The sequence below is a fragment of the Halichoeres trimaculatus genome, unplaced genomic scaffold (assembly GCF_033239565.1).
Source record: "Halichoeres trimaculatus isolate MK-OKI-2021-1 unplaced genomic scaffold, fHalTri1.1 fHalTri1_scaffold_6, whole genome shotgun sequence".
Classification (NCBI taxonomy): domain Eukaryota; kingdom Metazoa; phylum Chordata; class Actinopteri; order Labriformes; family Labridae; genus Halichoeres; species Halichoeres trimaculatus.
Window position 1 is genome coordinate 20,710,071 of NW_027437184.1, and position 20,186 is coordinate 20,730,256.

The 20,186-nt window shown below is 40.2% G+C and overlaps 1 protein-coding gene across 1 annotated transcript in view; it reads left to right on the forward strand.

The window, feature by feature from the left end:
* The first annotated feature begins 3,380 nt into the window (after nucleotides 1-3,380).
* The window catches only part of ubl3a (ubiquitin-like 3a), a 44,740-nt gene continuing 27,934 nt past the window's right edge, over nucleotides 3,381-20,186 (forward strand). Inside the window, exon 1 of the mRNA XM_074672992.1 lies at nucleotides 3,381-4,078. Coding sequence (XP_074529093.1) covers nucleotides 4,049-4,078 — 30 coding nt within the window. The 5' untranslated portion in view covers nucleotides 3,381-4,048. The remainder of the gene's footprint in view (nucleotides 4,079-20,186) is intronic.

The following is a 20,186-nucleotide window of genomic DNA, read 5'->3' on the forward strand; positions in this document are numbered from 1 at the left end:
CATTATTTCTGGGTAATAAAAAACATTAATGTATAATAAATTGAGAAAATTACATCATGTCGTTCTGACCTTTCTTTTATGAGTTTTTATAATGCCTGTCAGGTCTTGGATTTCTGACACAGTTATAGCTACTTTACTGCTGCTTGACATAGGATTTCACAAACATGATATGATTAACTGCCTCGTGTCAACCTTAGGATAGATAAATGCACAAACCAGACCGCTATGACAGAAAATACTACTCTAGTCTATGGATAACTAGTTTCATATTCACGTGACCCTTTATACATCTGGTAGTCAGTGAAAGCTAGTGCTAACAGAAAGAGAAGTGGGTTGTAGAAAGTTAGTTTCTGTATTTATGAGCACAGAAAGTGTACATTTAGCCTAAAATGGTGATGAAAATTATGGATTTATACACTATTGAGTTTCACTAAAGTCAGAGGATATACCCAAAACTAAGCTATTTTCTACAACATAAAAAACAAAGAACAGGAAGAATAATGGGAGATTGTAACTAACGTTCAGTTGCAGTGTTGGCTTCATTTTTTCTGTTATTTTTCTTGATGAGGTTGTCCTCTACTTTTTCCAATTTATTTGCCAGCATAAAATACTGAATGACACCTTACTGATACCGCGTATGAGTAGAATACAGGGAAACTTAAAGTTGTGCACCATCAAAAAAGACTGTTAAGTCACAAAGAAGTACAAGGTATTCACTCTGTTTTTTACTTCAGAACTTATGTATGATGTACTGTGTTCACAGAAAGATTTTCAGTTTAGCAGAGTAGTACTATCTTATTAAATTAGAAAACAGAAATTATCATTTTTGTCTTCATATCCGTATGACATTGTCATCAGTACATGTATCCAGTGAACACCACTCAAATAGGAAATAAATGGGTGAATAAAGACAGTAGATTTTAGTTGCTGCCTCACTTGGCCCACTGGCTGGAGAGCACATGTTGACCTTAATTTTTGGTAACATGGCCGACAAAAATACGTTCACACCTCTCTATGTTCGTGCATGCTTATACTTTTGTGTGTGTGTGTGTGTGTGTGTGTGTGTGTGTTTGTGCATGCATGTATCACTCTTTTGTGGTGTGGAGATTGGGTGGTTAATCCAGTAGATCTAGAAAAAAAAAGCCACTAACGATTTCACTTAATCCAGCAGAGAAAGGACAGACCTGCTACTGATACATGTCACCACCTCTGATGGAAACAGAGCTCCCTACCCCCACCAATGACAGAATATTATACATATTTGATGCGCGCTGTAAACAATAAAAAACTATACTGAAATAATTTAATAAAGCCAAGTCTTGTTTTAAATGAGTGCAATATTACTAACTGTCATCTTTAATATGCTTCACCGACCCATATGATGAACAGCTACTACCAGTAAAACATTTCAGACGTAAAACACTGCGCTGCCGAACATGCAATCCTCGTCACTGATTGGCTTATTTATTGATTAGTACTGATTAGTATTTATTGATTAGGATGAGCGTTACCCACTGCTCAATCCTAATGAATAAGTACTTTAAAACCAGCAAAAGTTCAAGTCCAAGTTTCAGGAGGAGATTTGGAAGACCCTATATTAAACACATCCTCCTCTACTATTCAAGTGTCATCAGCAGACCCTGACCTCTGACCTCTTTAAGAGGTGACAGGGGAAAGAAGTTTTCCCTTTAGCAATAGTTAAATGTTGTGCTTTATTTGCTATAAAAAGCTGGGACTCTTCTACAGCAGCACACCTGCAACTAAAATCTTTCTTCTTGTGTCAAGGTGAGGTGTGGCGTGTTAATACAAATTAATTCCGCATTCTGTCAAAGATTAAATGTGATTAATTTCCCCTTCTTCCAGAAAGCTCTCACAGATTTTCCACGCCCATTCTCTTTCAGTAAGAAGACAACTCCCTTCACATCCCCTCATTCCTCCATGCCTCTCACAGGAGGTGTGTGCGGTCCCTCCTTTACGCAGCATTACGCTCTCCCACTGATTCTTCCACTACTTCAGACTCTCTCCTCTCTGTTCACAAACCCGATCTGTGGGCTGCCGCCATGTTCTTAGAGAAGCTGCATCACTCAGCTCACTGACAGATATTAAACCCGGAAGTCCAAGGATTTAATTTCAAAATAAAACTACAAATGCGTTTCTCATGCTGTGAATAGAAATTTATTTCCCAAATGTATAATACATCATTGTACAAGAGTATAAGTAGTGCACAGCATTTCCATGAACCCGATTTCATGTATTATCACCTGTACAGGCGCTTTATTGAGTGTCTGTTCACTGCATGGGTACCCAAGAAAGCTTTGTATATTGTTCAAGCGGCATCAGTTAAAATGCAGCCGCTTTATCCACTGGATGGAGGCATTCAGAACAATTCTCACGTTTTAACTGTGTTGAAGGTTTTCTTTGCTAAGGAGGGAAATTTGTCACGACTCCAAGGTCCACTAGCATGCTTCCTTGTCGAAGGAAACTCTAAGACATTTGTCTGTGGTATTTTCTTCCCTAATGTGAACTTTTGAGAGCATTTAATTATGCTGTCTTCCATGATCTGGATAATATAAATGCACTAATTTTTATTTTGTATGCCTTTATTGCATATTCTGTACTTTTTATTGTATATATTGTATCATTCTGCTTACATTGCCCTGTTAAAAGTTTTATACTTTTTGGTACTGTATTTTTCTACTTTTATTTATCTATTTTTATCTTTATTGCACAAAATTTGTTGTGGACTGCAAAGGAAGCATTTAATTGTGCAGGGAAGCAGGTTTCCTTACTATTCACATGGGAATATAAACACTTTGAATATTGAAGCTTTGAAAGCATAGAGATGGTCTCAGTGCTATTACATACTTGCTGATGCCCAAGTATGGAAATTGCCTGGCTCCAACTATCCCTTAGCAAAACTAAAAACAGTTACATCCCTCTGTAAGTCAAATCTGTCACACCTTTAAAACTGCAATACCATAATTTCAACATAGCTAAAATGGATATTATATAAAAATCATAACCGTTTGTACCAAAAAGAGACTATAATTAATAATGTTCCACTCTGTAAACATATTTATTTATTTATTTATTTATTTTTAATGGGAATTTTAATATAGGGGTTTAGGGGGAATCCTTGACTTTTAGACCCAGTCTTAAGTGGACACAGGAGGAACTGCAATTTTGGTGCGTGTATCTTTTGTTGAACAAGTATGTATTACATAGATTATATTAATTTATGTCACCAAAAAAGCACAAAAAATGGATAGAGCAACTAAACGTCTTTGTACTTCAATGGACAAAGTAAAAGCTGCCTACTCTTAAAGAAAGTTTTATTTTGGAAACCGTAACCGGAAGACTGGTGTCGCCCCTGTTGTGTGGCTTGGCGCTGGCCCGCTGACTCAGAATGACAGCTGAACGGGTCTCAAAGGTACAGCAGCACTGCCTGTGAAATAACAACCATCACAAACTCCCGTGTTAAAGAGCCGCACCGACACGTTTCACCGTGTGGCGGGTTTTAGCGACTGACTGAAGCGTCTGAGTTCACCAGAAGACATTTACCCTTCAGCCTACGGATACTGTATTTTTTTCTTTTCACCAAGAGCTAAAAAGACCCGAGTCCGGATGTGCCAGCAGTGTTTGGTTTTTCGCATGGCGTAGGCACCTTTTCTACAGCAGCCCATTCTTGGTGTGTGGAGGGTCGGAGGAGGCCCTCGGGTCGACCGCTTATCCAACTATCATTTACTATACACCCAAATTTGACCGAAATTCTCTGGAAAATGATCAACGAAAAGATTGTGCAATAGAGGAAGAGAAGCGTTCAAACACGTCCCGACTACCTCAGTGTTGTGACTGTGGAGAGAGCGAGTCACCACCAGGAATAAAGTCTGGGTTTGTTTCCTGTTGAAACCCAAAGACAACTTGGGTTGAAGAGTTTTAGATATCCTCTACCCAGGAAGACGACAGAGGAAATATTTGCGTCCCTGTGTAGTGTGTGTGAGTGTGTGCGTGTGTGTGAACCCCTCATAGGACCGGGAAAACCTTCACGATGACGGGCAGCTGCACCCCAGCAGACATGGTGAGAGGACTGGCTCTTAGTTATTTTAACTGTAACCATGAATATGTATTTTTTTACAGATTGTTTTCAGAAAAAAAGGGATCAACGCATTTAAAACGTTGTTTTGTGGTGGGCCCGGTGTAACGGTGAATGTTAACTGTCGATCCCGGTTGTTCCACAGTTGGGTTGGTAGACTTCCTGTGTTTTTCTGTCCGTTAAACTCAAGTCAGGTCACTTCTTGATTTTTGCTAAACTTTTAGATACTATATGGACTTTTCAAGGTGAAGTGGTGTTTTTTCTGTAGTTGAAAGCTTCCATTGATTTTTCCAACAAGTTCTTGAACATCAGCATCTGCTCATCTATCACAGAAAGCATCAAGTCTGTCGTTTTTTTCATTATTTTATATTAAATGACAATAATAATATTGTTTTAACAAGTAGAAATTGACCTACTTTGTAGCGCTTACAGATATGTTGATTGAATTCCAACTGGGACCACGGGGTAGTCATTTTTCCTCACAGCAGTGCCAAATATTAGCTGGCTCATCTTTGGATTATCAGCTTTTTCAGTCATATCACCATTCAGAGTATTTCTGGCTTTTTTAAAGAGATGCACTGATTGTGGAGCTCATACAGATACAGATACCATATGTAGAACAACAAATTCACTGTTAACTTATTCTATTAAGGTTTTTTTTGCATCACCGCTCTTTGGATTTCGTTTTTTTCATGAATAAGTTATGAGTTCCATTCTATGTAAATGCTGCATGTAGCTGAATCAGATTCACTACCAAGCCAACATTCATACAAAACAACATGTGATCATCAGCTACTGACATGAATGCATCACTCACTATTACTTTGAACCAAAGGCTGATGTCTGTTACCAGAAGAAGTATCAGCTGACACTGATGTTCAGCATCTCTGCTCTTATTCCGCTGGTGACAGGACAGCTAAAGAATAGCATTCAGCTCTGACATCAAGCAAGAGGTTGAGGCTGGAAATCAGTTTTGCAACTTTGGCATCTAGGATAGTTCTCCCTGTGTGTGGAGCACCTACTCTCTCAACTAATGCCCAAAGTATATACGTTTTTAGTCTGCTTTAACTTCAAATAAAGAACTTGCCATTGCTGAAGATTGGAAGATGCTAGCTGGGAATGTACTACAAAGCACCAATGTGGCTTCTATGAATAGGTGAATTTTAATGATGATGCAAACTAATACAGATCTCTGTGTTTGTCCTGTGGGAGCATGTAGCGCTTGTTGATGTTGTTTAGTTTTGTTCCTCTCTGGAGGATGATGCCTCACCACACCTGTTGTTTGATGTAGTTGTACCTTTCCAGGACGGCTAAACTTTATGACCCTAAGTCGTGCACATCGTCAGGTGACTTAACCAGCTTACCCCCACCCTCTCAAGACACTATCCTCTTATGACTTCTTGTTTTACACAAGCTTCCTGGTTGTGTATCATGAGCTGTCATCAAAAAAGTTTATGGCAGCTCCTCGTGAGTGGACTGTACCTTAATTTAAAAGGCATGTAAAATATGTTAAGTTGGGTTTACCAAGTCTCAGACATATTACTCTTTTCTCAGACTACCAGTCATCTTTGCTGCTTGAGCGTGGTGGCTCTAAGAATACTTCTCGTTCTATGTATAGAAAGGATAAAACCACGTAATGTGCCCCTCAATACAGAGACCAGCTATCCCAGCTGTGCCTGTGCTCCTGCTATGTCCATGTTCAGCTGATCCCCTGAAACAGCAGGTCCATTATGCTGTCAGGATATCAGGATAATGCTGCGAGGAAGTTAGATGTGAGCTGGCCTCTATGTATACGTGGTCCTGTTGGAGCAAAAGCTTCTAAGTATAGCACCTAGACAGGAATTTCCATGGATTATGGACATTACCATGGGCTGAATCTTTCGTATTCTGACTTGATATAACGTTGAAGCTAAATCCTCTTAAATCCTGAAACATAATGTTAGAAAGTCTGGTGTTAAAGCATCAACCGTTTGGAAGGGTGAGGTTAAATATTACCTGTACTCACAGTGTGCTAAAGGTTGGTTTACAGTTTGTGATGAACGTGATATTCCTCAAAGTCTCTTTCAGAGAGATGCTCACTGTCATTTCATCCTCCCTGATACTGACTCAGATACTCTGATGTGTGAAAACTGCTCAGGTACCAACATACACTTTCTATTAATTGAAAAACACTCATTGTTGACGTTTTGCTTTGACTAACATCACACTCTTTGTAAGCACCATTCTGTTGTTATTTTCTGTACTATGATAATTCATCTGGACTCAGCTGATTGTGCTGTGGGGCTATTCTGTTATAGTCTGAGATTGGTGTATTGACGGATCCTGTGCTGGGGATGGTCCCAATATTCTGGTCCTATACCTAAAATATTGTCTTTTTAAACTATTACTACTTCTACTACCACTTGATTTTTACCAGTATAAACCTTGTGAAAGAATAACAAAGGAATCCTGAACTAAAAAACAACTTTTCGATGCTCCCCCCAGCAGCAGCTCAGCTTCTCAGGTCTTACTGAATTGCTCGTCCTGATGGGGGAAGTCTGACCTACAGTTATTTTTTTTAATACAATATTTTCAAACGTTCTAATGACCTTTGGTTTTGACTAAAAATTTATGCAGAATCATGTTTTTCAATTAAAACTTGGCAGCTCAGCTCAGCTACCCTTTGGTTAGCTTTGTCAGCTTAAAAAAAAAAAAATTGATAAACATGTTTTTAAAAATTGAAACGCCACCTTTTGTTTTCTATTTTTTGAACGTTTTATTCTTTCTTTGATCTGAAACAAAAATGGACTCCGGCAAATGTAGGCAGCAGCTCGACTCACAGCCCCTCTTGGACTGCTGTATTTACCATGGAGTGGCTGGGAAAGACCAGGTTTTAACAGGAAACGATTTTTGAATTAAACATTATGAATTAAACATTATGAATTTCTTTGTTCATACACACATCAAAATATGATAAAATATTTTATTTATATTTTATTCAAACATTTAAAAATATTAATAAAAAGCAACTAAAAAGGACCCCAGTTAATGACAGCAGCAACTCAGCCTATGACTCCATTTGAAATTAAAAAGCTATTTAATAATGAGACAGTTTTTATAATTGTGAATGTTTAACTATCTAATCTTAAGTAGATCAAAGATCAAACTAGACAACTTTTCTCGGAGAGCACAGAACTCTGCCAAGCATATTGTGGTTGTAACTCAACACTTTAGTCCTACTTTAATGTTATACTCCCTTTCAGCAGACTGTCTGCTACAATTTGGTGTTAGTTGCGTGAAAACGTCCCTATCTCACAATCATAAAGAATCCTTTAAAAAAGTCCTGGATCCAGACGGTGATCCGGATCACCTCCAAAATTTAATCAGTTCTTCCTTATCCTATTGTGAACATTTCCTGAAAATTTCATCAAGCTCTGTTGATTAATTTTTGAGTTATGTTGTTCACAGACAAACAGACAAACTGTCCTGAAAACATAACCTCCGTGGTGGAGGTAATTATGACATTGGACCAATACATAGACTTACAAACTTCCTGATACTGATGCAGATTCTGTTAATGATCCTGATATGGACATGCTGAAACCGGATCTTGCATTTTTGATCCCTCCATCCATCCTTAGAAAAACTGTTTCTTGTGTACTTCAGGAACACCATCCTTCAGCCAGCAGATTTTTGGTTGAGCCTCCAGCAGCACCGCTGAAGTGTCTTTAAACAACACACTGAAATCCTGCCAGCTGGTTTAAAGCTCAGCCTGATTTGTGTTCTAAAATTTCCCTGTAGGGGAAGTATCACATTATTATCGCATCAATCATCCCCAGGGTCATGCTTGCAGTTCACTTTTCCTACAGTTTAAGAGTAATCTTTTTATCTGCTAACTCTCAGGCATTGTTTTAAACTGGCTTCTATTGCTGCCAAAGCTGCTGTCTTCAGGCTCATGCTGCTCACATGCCCGCGGTGAAAGCATAAAGGTCAAATTCTGCACATTAGCAAGACGTTAAGTATTTCTGCCAGAGTAAATCTTAATAAATATGTCTTCCCTGTGCAGCTTAGCTCACATCAAACTAGCTTCATGTGTTCCCCGAAAGAAATATGGAGAAATCATTGAACTCTTCCTGTGTGGTTGAAATCAGCAGCAGATGCAGATTCTCCCTACGTTTCCCCTCACCGTCTTCCCCTTGCACTCTTTCTCTGTCTGTGTAAGTCAGTGTGTATGCACACAGACTCACACACACACACACACACACACACACACACACACACACACACACACACACACACACACACACACACACACACACACACACACACACACACACACACACACACACACACACGCTCTTCTGCTGGCTGTATAGAGTGGGAGTGGGAGTAGGAGGAGAGGAGATTGCTGCTGCCAAACATTGTGGGTGAATGAATCTGAGAGAGAAAAGGAGGAAGGAATAGTCCTGCCTCTCGGGAATGGAGGATGGGATTTCTTTTTCTGTCTTCGAGAGTGAGAGAGAGAGAAAAAAACAGAGGAGGGGTTGAGGGATAGGTAGAGTGAAGGAGGAGGGGGAGAAATCACCTCGCTCCAGGCAGAGCTCAGAAGTGCTGACAGGGATGAAATGGTATCCATGGGAACAGTGGGACGCTTGGATGTGAGGTCTGGGTGCCCTTGTGAGTGAATGTGTGAGTATGTGGAGGGATTTGGGTAAGGGTTCACTGCAGGTATGAAGGAGAGACAGAGAGAGGGAGAAATCATACAGAAGCAGCATGAAAAAAGCACCTGAGATAAGCCCAGATGAATAAATACACACACCAGAAGAGATGGTCTGATGGAGTGAATTTCAAACATCCCAGCAGAGCAGAGACATGGAGATCTGGATGTACACAAGCAAACACACACCACACCATTTATGCTTTATTCACATGTATAAGATGCATTACAAAACAATCGCACATCAACAATTTTCACAATATGTTACAAAACATCCCAACTTTTGGGGTATTGGGATTTCGCAATATGGTCCTTTGATAAGATTTCCCCTTAATAATCAAGAGGTTACAGATTTCTATCTTAATCTCATTATCTGCTTCAGGACTACCTCCAGCTAAGATACTTTGGAGAGGGGGTGTTGTGCTCTTTTTTTTTATTTTATTTTTTTTTTTTACAAAGGTTTATTTCAGCCTCTGTCTGAAATGCTTAGTTTTAGCTACTGTCTCTTTAAGACTCCCTGCTCCACAAAACCCCCTTTCTTCTGATTGGCCAGCTGTCTGGAGGCTTGTCAGGAGCAGACCTTGGTGTTTGAGGCCCACCCCTCCAATGTGTTATGAAGCAGTTGAGAGATCCTCATATGACAACCTCATCATTTTATCAAGTCTCACAAAGATATCATACAATTTTTATTATAGACCATTTACAGACAGAGACTGGGGGTTTCAACAACATATGAACATGGAGTGGTTATGAAATTTTTCACTTGTTTAGTATGGACATCTAACATTGTTCTTCATATCCATGTTTAGAATATTTTAAGGATATTTTGTGAGTCTTTCTTTTCTTTTTTCCACCTCAATAAGATTATGAATGGAGTACATGTAACACAGCGCTGGGTCACTACAGTACGACTTACAACCTCTTTCAAGCCCATCTGCCTCTAAGGGATAAACAACAGCCACACAACCAAAAAGTTGTGCTTATAAAAAATGTATAGAGCAAGCGTCAATAATTTATCAACCAGTAGTAGAGAAGTGAGTAACACTTTGCTTTTGCAGACAAATGTAACAATATGAGCGTGCATCTCCGCTCAAGGATGTGGTGTCAGAAGGCGAAGAGGCGCACATCTGAGCCTGATATAATATGCAGAAATAAACACCATGACCACGCTTACACACGTACACACTCACAGCTCAAACACCCTGTCATTTGTGCAGGGCTGAGTACGTGTTAATTTGCGCTGGAGGTGGTAATCACAGTCGTGTTACTCAACTCAACCAGGGCGCACAACAGAGCAAATTAACCCTTCGATAGTCAGGTGATGATGTTCACCAACAGCAATCAATATACTGACATATTATGAACTTGAGTTGAATGCAGTTTTTTTTTTAACAGCCAAAATATTTTGACTCAATTTTGTCCGCCGCCTTTTTTTGGGGGGAAAAGTTTGCAGGAGAAAAAAAGGATCACATACTCACTTTTTAAAAGCAATCACGTTTTGTTGTGAAATTGTAAGCCTGTAATGTGGTTATAATGAAATTCAATTTTTAACTTTGATTTATTTGCTAGATACTGCATTTATTAATCAATGTTTGAACTGAAAACAGTATAATAAAATGTATAATCTTCAGAGCGAAAGATTACAATTCCAAAACAAATGCTCATGGGAGAAGCTGCTGCCAGTTCATTTATGCCTTACAAAAGATTTGATTACTTTAAAACAATGGTTTGTCCTGTTTACTTTTTCTTTAGTTAATTTCAAAATCAACTTTTTATTTGGCTTTTTCAGAATTTGTTAATTCTTTGTCGGTATCAGCTGGTTTGTGGAGGGGTGTGTGTAACAGAATCAGCATGTAGCTAAAGCGCGTTACCTCTGCCTCTCTGTGTGAAGCTTCTTTAAAATTTGGTGCTTTGACAGCAGTTAATGGTCCATTCCCACATTGTTCAGAGTTCCCTGGGGGCACACACAGACACACACAAGCACACACCCACAAAGGAGTCAAAGGTCCGGGTCAGAGGTCAGTGGTGCGTTGGTCGCGGATCAAAGAACAATGGGCGGGGAATCCTTGCTGCTGAAAACAGCACTCCCTGTCCGTCTTCCTACTCAAGCTGAGCTCAGCATTACGACGCCGGGCAGCGAGTCTGCAGTCTCGGGTGGAACTGCTGCTGACGGAGGCTCTGATTGACATGGTCAGAGGAAAAAAAGGAGAACACGACGAAACACTGACGGTGCCAGTTGAATGGGGCTTGTTGGTGATTTTGTGTGCATTGCTGATGCCATGTGTTGTGGGTCTGAGTCACAGATCATGATTACATCATAGTGCCCGGGTGCACGAGCTGATGCATTGACTCTGACATTGTCACGTGTCAGCCTGGGAGCACTATGGAAAGTTCTGACAGCAAGTTGTGAAGGTGCAGGGCTTTGCTTCATTAATTTTTACGTCAGATATTTCAGGAGAGGAGAGCCTGTGAAGAAAAATATGATTTTAAGCAGAGAGATGAATACCATGATCACTCTGGGATGTAATAGTTTAAAAGTGAACAATTGTTTTGGACATACTTTGAAGAGAAAACAAACCTGCACTTTGCTTCTGTATTACTCTGTAGAACTGTTTTTTCTTCCACTTTGAAGGTTTGGAAGGATTGCATTGGGCTGGTATGAGCAGAGTGTCTGTCAGTGTCCAGCCCTCCTCTATGATTGTGTATGGCTAATTCAATCTTATTGATGTGTGTCTACAACACCAACAGGAAGTCCTATTGAGAACCTCTTATGTATTGATTGCTTATGTAACTGTTTGCTTTATGTTTGTGTGTATTTTGGTGCGGCATGTGTCCGTGCATGTGATCTCCATTAGGAATGATAATTCCAGTTCCACATACCTGTCAGTACTTCTCTTTTTTAAAACCTTTAAACCTTTTTTTTTTTTTTTACCTTATCTATCTTTTACCTTATCCTGTAGTCTAAAGGGTACATGATATTACACTGTAATAAAGGGTTGTGCCATCAGCATACTGTCCATATTCTAGTCTTATAACTACCCCCAACAGGTGGTTACAGGTATTAAAAATTACAATGACGAAACCGTCCCTTGTGTTGCTGAGGCCCTTGGTTGCTTATGTCGAACATAAAGGAGCCTTTCTTTAAATTTCAGACTGTTTCCTGCTAAAATAAATAGATAAATAAATAAATAAATAAATAAAAATCTCCTTGCAGGGGCTTTAAGATTGAAACATCTTAAAATCTAAACATTTTTGTTGGAGTTTCTTGATGACTGATAGTTCCTCCTGCACTAGTTTGGCCTTAGTGTTAATAAAAAAGAGCAGTAAGCTGGAGGAACAGTCATATCCAGCCTTTTTGTCCCCACTCCAGTGCCTGTTACCCCAACCATGATACCTCCTCAGTAATTCTGGTGTCTCAGTGTGTGGTTTAAAATAGTATTGAGGCACAGCTTTTAAACACACACTGGTGAAGTTGCATCTGCCGTTCTGATGCTACACATCACCACCTTCTTCCCTACCACCCCTGTTAATGGAAGGGGTCAGAGGATGATCCAACTTTTCTTCACCATTACCTCTTCGTATGTTTCACACTGGGGACGATGCATATGAATCCTACCTTTAGTGAATGAAGACTAAGTTTTGGTTACAGTTAAGGGGCAATTAAACCTCTTCTTGATTGGATTTTACAGCGTCTTTGTTGCACTTGACTCTCCAAATAGCTGAGCTTGCTGGATGGTTTAAACTTGGCTGAGCAAAAAAAAGAACAAAAAAAATTAGATTGGTTGCTCAAACTTCCCAAAATTTCATATTTCCCTGCACTTTGGAAGCTACCACACATTCTCCCAAATACTAAACCCATACCTCATGTTAGTGTCTTAATCAAAGTGTCTCCTACATTTGGATGTTAGCAGCAGGCAGTGATATTTAAAACTGGAGTTAAGAGGTTAGTGTTGATTGTTGTGCTTAAAAAGATTTGAGCAAGAGACACATTTCACACAGTAAAGTTTAATAACCAGTTAGATTAAATCTTGGGGGTGAAGCTTGCTGTTGCATTAACAGTACTCTTCAGCTGACTTGAAAGACAGCAGATCTCCTCCATCGTTTGCAGTTGTGATCAGCCCAAGTTAGAAGAATGAATCGTTCTGTGAGGAACCCAGAGGCTTTCAAAGTGTGTGTGTGTGTGTGTGTGTGTGTGTGTGTGTGTGTGTGTGTGTGTGTGTGTGTGTGTGTGTGTGTGTGTGTGTGTGTGTGTGTGTGTGTGTGTGTGTGTGTGTGTGTGTGTGTGTTGGGATAAGAGCTTATTCTGCTGGAAAATCCCCCTCTTTTCAACAGGCAGTGTTGGCAGGTATGGCTTCACTCAGGCTCAGGAATGTCTTGAACTACTTCAGTGTTTTGGGGGCCCAATTCAGAAGGACGTTTCTGGTCTACGCTACTGATTCTGCTCCTGATGTCTTTTGACAGTGAATGGGAACTTGTATCCTGCTGGTCTTTATCTCCTTGAGTATTAATAATGCAGAAGCAGTGATTGAGTTGTCATACACACCGAATTCACAGAGCTGATTACTGATTCCCTCACCAAACAGCAGCTGTCGTCTCGGTACGTTTATGACACTGAGCACTTTGGAGCTGAAGCAAAGTGAGGACACTGTTCAGTGTCAGGCAGTCAAAGTACGACAGAAATGTGTGAGTAATATGTGAGCACTCACATGGCGCTTACACGTCAAAGTCCGAGCTGGACTCAGTATGCCTGCAGCCGTGTTGAGAGCATGTGTGTTGTCAAGTATTATGCATGCACACATTTGCATGAGGAGGCAGGCCTGGGCACAACCTGTTCTTCCTGTTAACTGTGACGTGTTTGCTGTCGGCTTTGCCACTTGAGTAACACCCACTCCACCAGTTCCCTTTTGTTCCAGAGAACAGTACAAACTTGAGCTGCACCTAAAAGGCTTTGTTTGAATGTAAGGGTGCTACGCTGCACTCCCTAGTGGCACTTAATCCTGCTGTGAAAGATTTCTAAAAAGACAGGAATAAAATACGTCAGAGAAATACTAAAATATATATATATATTCAAAGTGCAACAATATGATACCATGTAGAACTCCAAAGTACTCATAAATGATAGCAAAAAAGGATAAATTTAGTGAGCCCTTTGGCAAAAGTAGTAAACACTTAGTCACATGCAGCCATCACCCACAGTCACTCTGGTCCGTCCAGTTAGCTGTCCACTCTGTAGACAAGTTTAAAGGCTGCAGAGACAACAAATATGATCTGTCGAGGAGTTGGTTGAATTATTATTTAAAGGATAAGTTCGGTTTATACAGCTTTTACATTGTTTATAGAATGAAGTAGAACAAAATACTCACCCAGAAGTCTTTCCTGATCCAAGCAGTGTTTCGGGAAATATTTAGATCCAAAATCGTGTAGCGGATGTCTGTATAATGGGATCCATTGGGGCATAGACAGCGGCGCTCCTATAACTGCATTTATCGTCCAAAAACTTGTGTTTTTCACCAATATTCCATCATGGTCCGCTCCGGGTTAGTCCTCTGCTGCACTCTGTGTCACTCCAGACAGCGCTGTGTGGCTGTAATGACCTCTGAACTGACGAAGACTTTGTTTACGATTGCCCCTCAAAGAAAGGAGTCAGTTCTCCAGAGAGTACTGCGCATGCGCAGTACTCTCTGGAGAGCTGACTCCTTTCTGCAACAGAGGACTAACCTGGAGCAGACCATGATGGAATATTGGTGAAAAACACGAGTTTTGGACGATTAATGCAGTTTTAGGAGCGGCACTGTCTATGCCCCGATGGATCTCATTATACGGACGTCCGCTGCACGATTTTGGATCTAAATATCTCCCAAGTCACTGCTTGGATCAGGAAAGACTTCTGGGTGAGTATTTTGTTCTACTTCATTCTATAAACAATGTAAAAGCTGTATTAACCGAACCTATCCTTTAATACAGTATCTAAGGTTTCCAAGAAACTAATATTCCAGTTATTTAACAGGAGTCTATAGGCAAGAAACACAAAACAGTCAAAATATAGCACAACTCCTTTACCAAAGCTAAACACGGTATCACACATTTTGCATGTAAACAGTGTTGAGATTAGTTTGTCGAGTGCTAGCAGTGCTCGTCCCGACAGCCTTTGGTCCTCTTTGAATGTTGAGATCCATTGACCTGAGCTGGTTACGTGTGTTTATAAGCCAGTTTAATCCAACATAACGTGCATACAACCTTACCTCCATTTTCTACACAAGATGCCACTGGTCAGCTGTGCTGGTTTACATCCAGGTGGTAGAGCATTGTGGCTACAAACTGGAGCTACAGCCTTGGATTGTAGCAGATGTCTGTGCTTCAGGTGAGATACAAGATTTGACCAGTTTCTTATTTAAAGAATGATAGAAGTTTTTATGATTAGTTTAACTAGTGGCTGACGTTTACTTTATAACGTACTGGTTACACACAGGTACTGTACCACAAAACGCCACAGAATGTTATTCTTGCCTCCAGCCCAAAACTGTACAACTCCTCCCTCTAAGTATCACACATTATCATGCAACACTTCGCAAAATCTGCAGTGCAATATCTTTTCATAATCTTACTCTCTGCTTTGCTGAGTTTAATTTGGTGCTTATTCTGGTTTCAACATTAGTTTTTAATCTATTTAACATATCTTAATATATTCCTATTGTAATAAGTAATTCTGTAATTTTTTTTGTGAAAAATAGTAGCCACATTGACTGAATCCCCCTAGGAAAGATAACGTAAAGAACAAATTTGAGTTAGTGCGTTTGATGTTAGAGAAATAAAACTCATTGAATCTTTTTTAGATGAAGAAACTGAAATGAGGAAGATTTAAGCCACAGAGCCTAATGTAAAGAGGAAGATAGGGAACCAAAAATCTTTACAGGCATCTAATTTACTCTGTGTTTAAAGTTGGCCTGTAATCCTTGTGTAATGTTCGTCTCACAGACATTTTTTTGCTGATCCATAATGTGGATTAATGTGAATCATGAATGCAGGCGAGGAGGAGCTCACTCAACTGCTTATTTGTCTCTTTGACATAATAAGTTTTAAATGGAAATTTTGCTCCAGCCATGAGCTCAGTCAATATGCTTGGTGCCTATACCGCATTGATTTCAGATTTAAACCAGGCTTCATTTCCAGTGACAAACTCAGGCTTCTTGATCCACTCTCTCATCATGATGCAATTGGCATTCGAGTAATGTTACATAAGAGGGTCTTTCCATAAAGCTCCACAGCTGCTATTTGTACAACATATGATTTGAATACATGTAAACCAACAGAGCTCAAGAGAAAACACTCAGTGTATTTTCCTGTAAGTCTAAATGTTGAGTAGAGAGAGTGTGTTTGTGTGTAGGAGAGGAACAGGGGGTGGGCTGGGGGTGGTGTTTGACCAGCTCAATAAAAGGAGCCTTTCAGCTACTCTGGAAACAATTTCCAGCTGAGGGGACATTTATATTAAAGCGCCACCGTGCTAGTGCATACTGTGTGTGTGTGTGTGTGTGTGTGTGTGTGCCTGTGTGCGTGAGTGTGCGTCAGAGCAGCCAGCTAGCAAGAATCAATTGTCCCTCTTCCTGATTCATTTTTGGGACAGGCTGCCATTTCTAAATCAGTGCTTAATTCTGACCTGATATTCACAGCCCTGTGCCGGCGCAGTCAGGGAGACAATACGTTCTGAGGGAATTAGAGGGTCAGTGGAGAGACTTTTTTCCTTTTCCCCAGACGGGGCAGACGGAGCAGTCATCCAAAGGTCACGCTGAATTGACTGGATGTTCTAACCCAGTCAGCTGGAATACAGATCTCACACAGACACTTACCATGTTGTGGCTTTTAATTAGAGGATTATGGTTTCTGTCTGTTAATTTTTGTGGTTGATTGATCCCTTTATTAGTTTTTAATGTCAGAAAACAAGTACTTCAAATGTGACCAGAGTGTTGGGCTAGCAACAAATTTATGTAGCAAAATAGGTGCTAATTTAAGAAGTGAAAGCCCTGTGTTTCCCTTAAGATATGTAATGTACAAAAGAGGAACTGCTGTCTGAGGAAACAAAGAATGTATTGATTAGCATTAAGTCTAAGATACAGTTTAATGAAATGAAAAAAGAGGTAAAATAAAACTCTCAGGCACATTCAGCCTGAAAAAAAAAACCTTTTATTAGAGGTTACAACAGAAGGTACTAGACTTTAATGATGCATGCTTGCATTAGAAGCAGGCCTTTGAATCTAATTCTCATCTTGTGTTGGTCCATCTATAATCACTCCTTTAATCCATGCTCTTCTACCATGTGTCAGCACGTAAGGGCATTTCGCTAACATGCTGTAACTGAAGCCCGGTTTCCACCAAGCGGATGGTTCGTCCCGGCATGGCACGCACTTAACGGCATTTCCACTTACTGATCCCGGAGCAGACCCCCAAATAACCAAGATGAGCTGTCCCACTTTTTGGGACTCTTATGAGGGGGTGCCAGATTAAACTGATCCGATCTCGGAAGGTGGAGCTACAACACTGCAGACCGTTGATTGGGCAAAAGAATCGTCTCTTACCGTGCGACGGCGGCTGTATTCCTCCTGGCGGCACACAGTCTTCTCTGAAATCTGCCAATCACAGAGAGGACAGATTGCTGCATGTCTTCCATCATTGCTCTTTGTTTACTGTGTGGCGTTTTTCTTCTTTGTTGGATTTATTAGTGTGGTACACTGTGTCATACTGCTACGGCGTCACACTATTAATTAACAGATGCGGTGTTCGGCATCCGGTTTACACGCCGCCTACCACGAGAGGGCACAGTTTTCTGTGGAAACGCAAACGGGATCAGGCTTAACCGTACCAAACTGTGCCAAACTGTACTGAATCGAACCGGAGTGCTTGGTGAAAACGCGGCTTAAGATGTGAGGGCGCTTAGTCCGGGTTGGTGGGACAAAAACAGGACATATGATTGTATAGTCCGCTGTTGGTTTCTCAATGAAAACCAAACATGTTTCATTCAATTTCTCTGTTAACACAGTCAAAATGATGACCGCTGTGTCATAACCCATCCCTATGCAAGCTAAATTTGCATTCATAGGTTAGCTTACTCCTATCAATTTCAGAAACATCTGTCAGGAAAGACACCCTTGACTGCTGTGAGTGATCAATGTAATCCCACATTTATTGCCCATAGTAGAAATATGAAAGTGCCCTGGCCAAAAAATAATGCCTTTATTCACTCACAAAGGATGTTATGTTTTTTACATGGAGTTTATTTCACATATCCATCAGATACGTGTTATCCTCTGTTACACAACTACCAAATACAACAAGTTGACTCCAACTTTTAGTGTTAAAAGGCTTTAACTCATTTGAAAATCCAGTGAGCTTTATGCCATCTCAGCCTCTTAAAACACTAATGCATAAAGGACGTCAAAGTGGTGTTAATTAGGTTGTAACGGCGTATTGATGAAATGTGTGTGAGTCATCGGAGGAAACACTAACAGGGAGGGAGGAAGCAGGAAGCCTTTCTGCCTTGTATGCATCGCTTTATATTGAATGATATTCAATAAGAGAGAAAGACTGAGATGTTGGTGGGAAACAGTCAATGAGAAAGAGAGGCTGAGGTCAGAGAGGAGTTAAAGATAGAGCTCAAAGAGGAGACAGCCAAAGACTGGAGGCTCAGTGTGTGTGTGTGTGTGTGTGTGTGTGTCTGGTGTGTGTGTGTGTGTGTGTGTGTGTGTGTGTGTGTGTGTGTGTGTGTGTGTGTGTGTGTGTGTGTGTGTGTGTGTGTGTGTGTGTGTGTGTGTAAATGACAGAGTGAGAGAAGAGGCATGCAGTGAGGGTATATTTGGCCTTCATGCTGTCTTACACAAATTTATCATTACATGTTGGGTGTTATTGAGCATTCTGACTATGAATATCTCTAATGATCCCAGTATGTGCGCTTCGTGTGTGTGTGTGTGTGTGTGTGTGTGTGTGTGTGTTCTTATCTGAACGAGTCGGCGGTAATGAAGCATTGGACCTTGTACTGGACTGATTCAGGGCTTTTCATCCTTCTCACTTGTGTCTTCTCTGTTTCTTGTAATGAGGAAGTATCGCTTTATCTTGGGGGAAGCAGCTGCAGCAAAACTTTGACTTCCACAAAAGGACATCAGATATCGACGTGTGGTTTGGTCTAATTCCATATTTTTGTGAAGTGGCCTCTCTTAACCCAAAGATCATTAGGCTGAATACACAGTTATGGTTGGAAACAGCAGTGCTCAATCTCTCTGGGTTTGAAAGATGGATATTTGTGGGTGAGGGGATGGCACGTTATAGCTAACTTTATCGTGGCTTCCATTTAGCTCTGCACAGAAGGGCCCAGTCAGCTGATTCTGGGGCTGTTACAGTTAATAGTAAAGTGTGGTTTAAGGTTCACTCACCATGAAGGCTCAGAGACTGGAGTAATTAAGCTTCATTGTTAATCCCAAGGTCACAGTATGGAAAACATGAAGCATGTCAGGAAATTTAAATTATATTCACAACCTTTTTACAGTCCCTTATTTGTGATCGTGCCATCCATATTCATATTTCCTTCATCCTCAGGGTGGATCAGTGTTTGTTTAAGATCTCGATTTGCTCCCAAGATGCCTCCCCCATCCTCCCCCTTCACCTCCTTCTTGTCCCTGCTCTGTTCCTTCCTGTTGTTGCCTCTGCTGTCTCCCCACAGAGGCTGCTGTCTTCCTGTGGCACTCAACACAAACACAACCAGTGGCTTAGATCTCTACGCAGACAACAATGGGGAGAAAATACTAAAACAAAGCAGAAACATCACGTCTCACGTGTGGGAAACACAGACTGATTCACATTGAGTGTTTCTGTTTTCACACTCAGCTCAGCTGAAAATGTAGGTTAACTTTAAATCAGGAGGATATGTTTTTGCATTATTTTATTAGAGACGAATATGAGACACAGCTTATTTTCATGGATGGGTTAAACTGTCTTTCAGTGTGAGGATTTGGCATTCACACACCTGTTTTCCACAAGACTCATTTATCCAATATCATACATTATTTTATACGGAAGCGTATTGCATTCACTTAAAGAAAAAAAAAACAACTCAGGTTTTTCAGTGTAATTTATTCTTCGGTTTGTTTTTGTTATAATTTTTTCTGTTTTTCTGATTTTAATTTTTTTATTGGTTTGTTTTTTGTTATAATAATTATTTCTGTTTTTTGAGTAATTTTTTTGTGGTAATTAATTTTGTGTTTCTGATTAATATTTTTTTATTGGTTTGTTTTTTGTTATCATTTTTTCTGTTTTTCGTGGTAATTTTTTCCTCCTGTTTTTAGGAGTAATTTTTTTTTTCCCGAAGTATCGAGCTACTTCGAAATCCCGTGAGAACCTCCAACCTGCGGACGA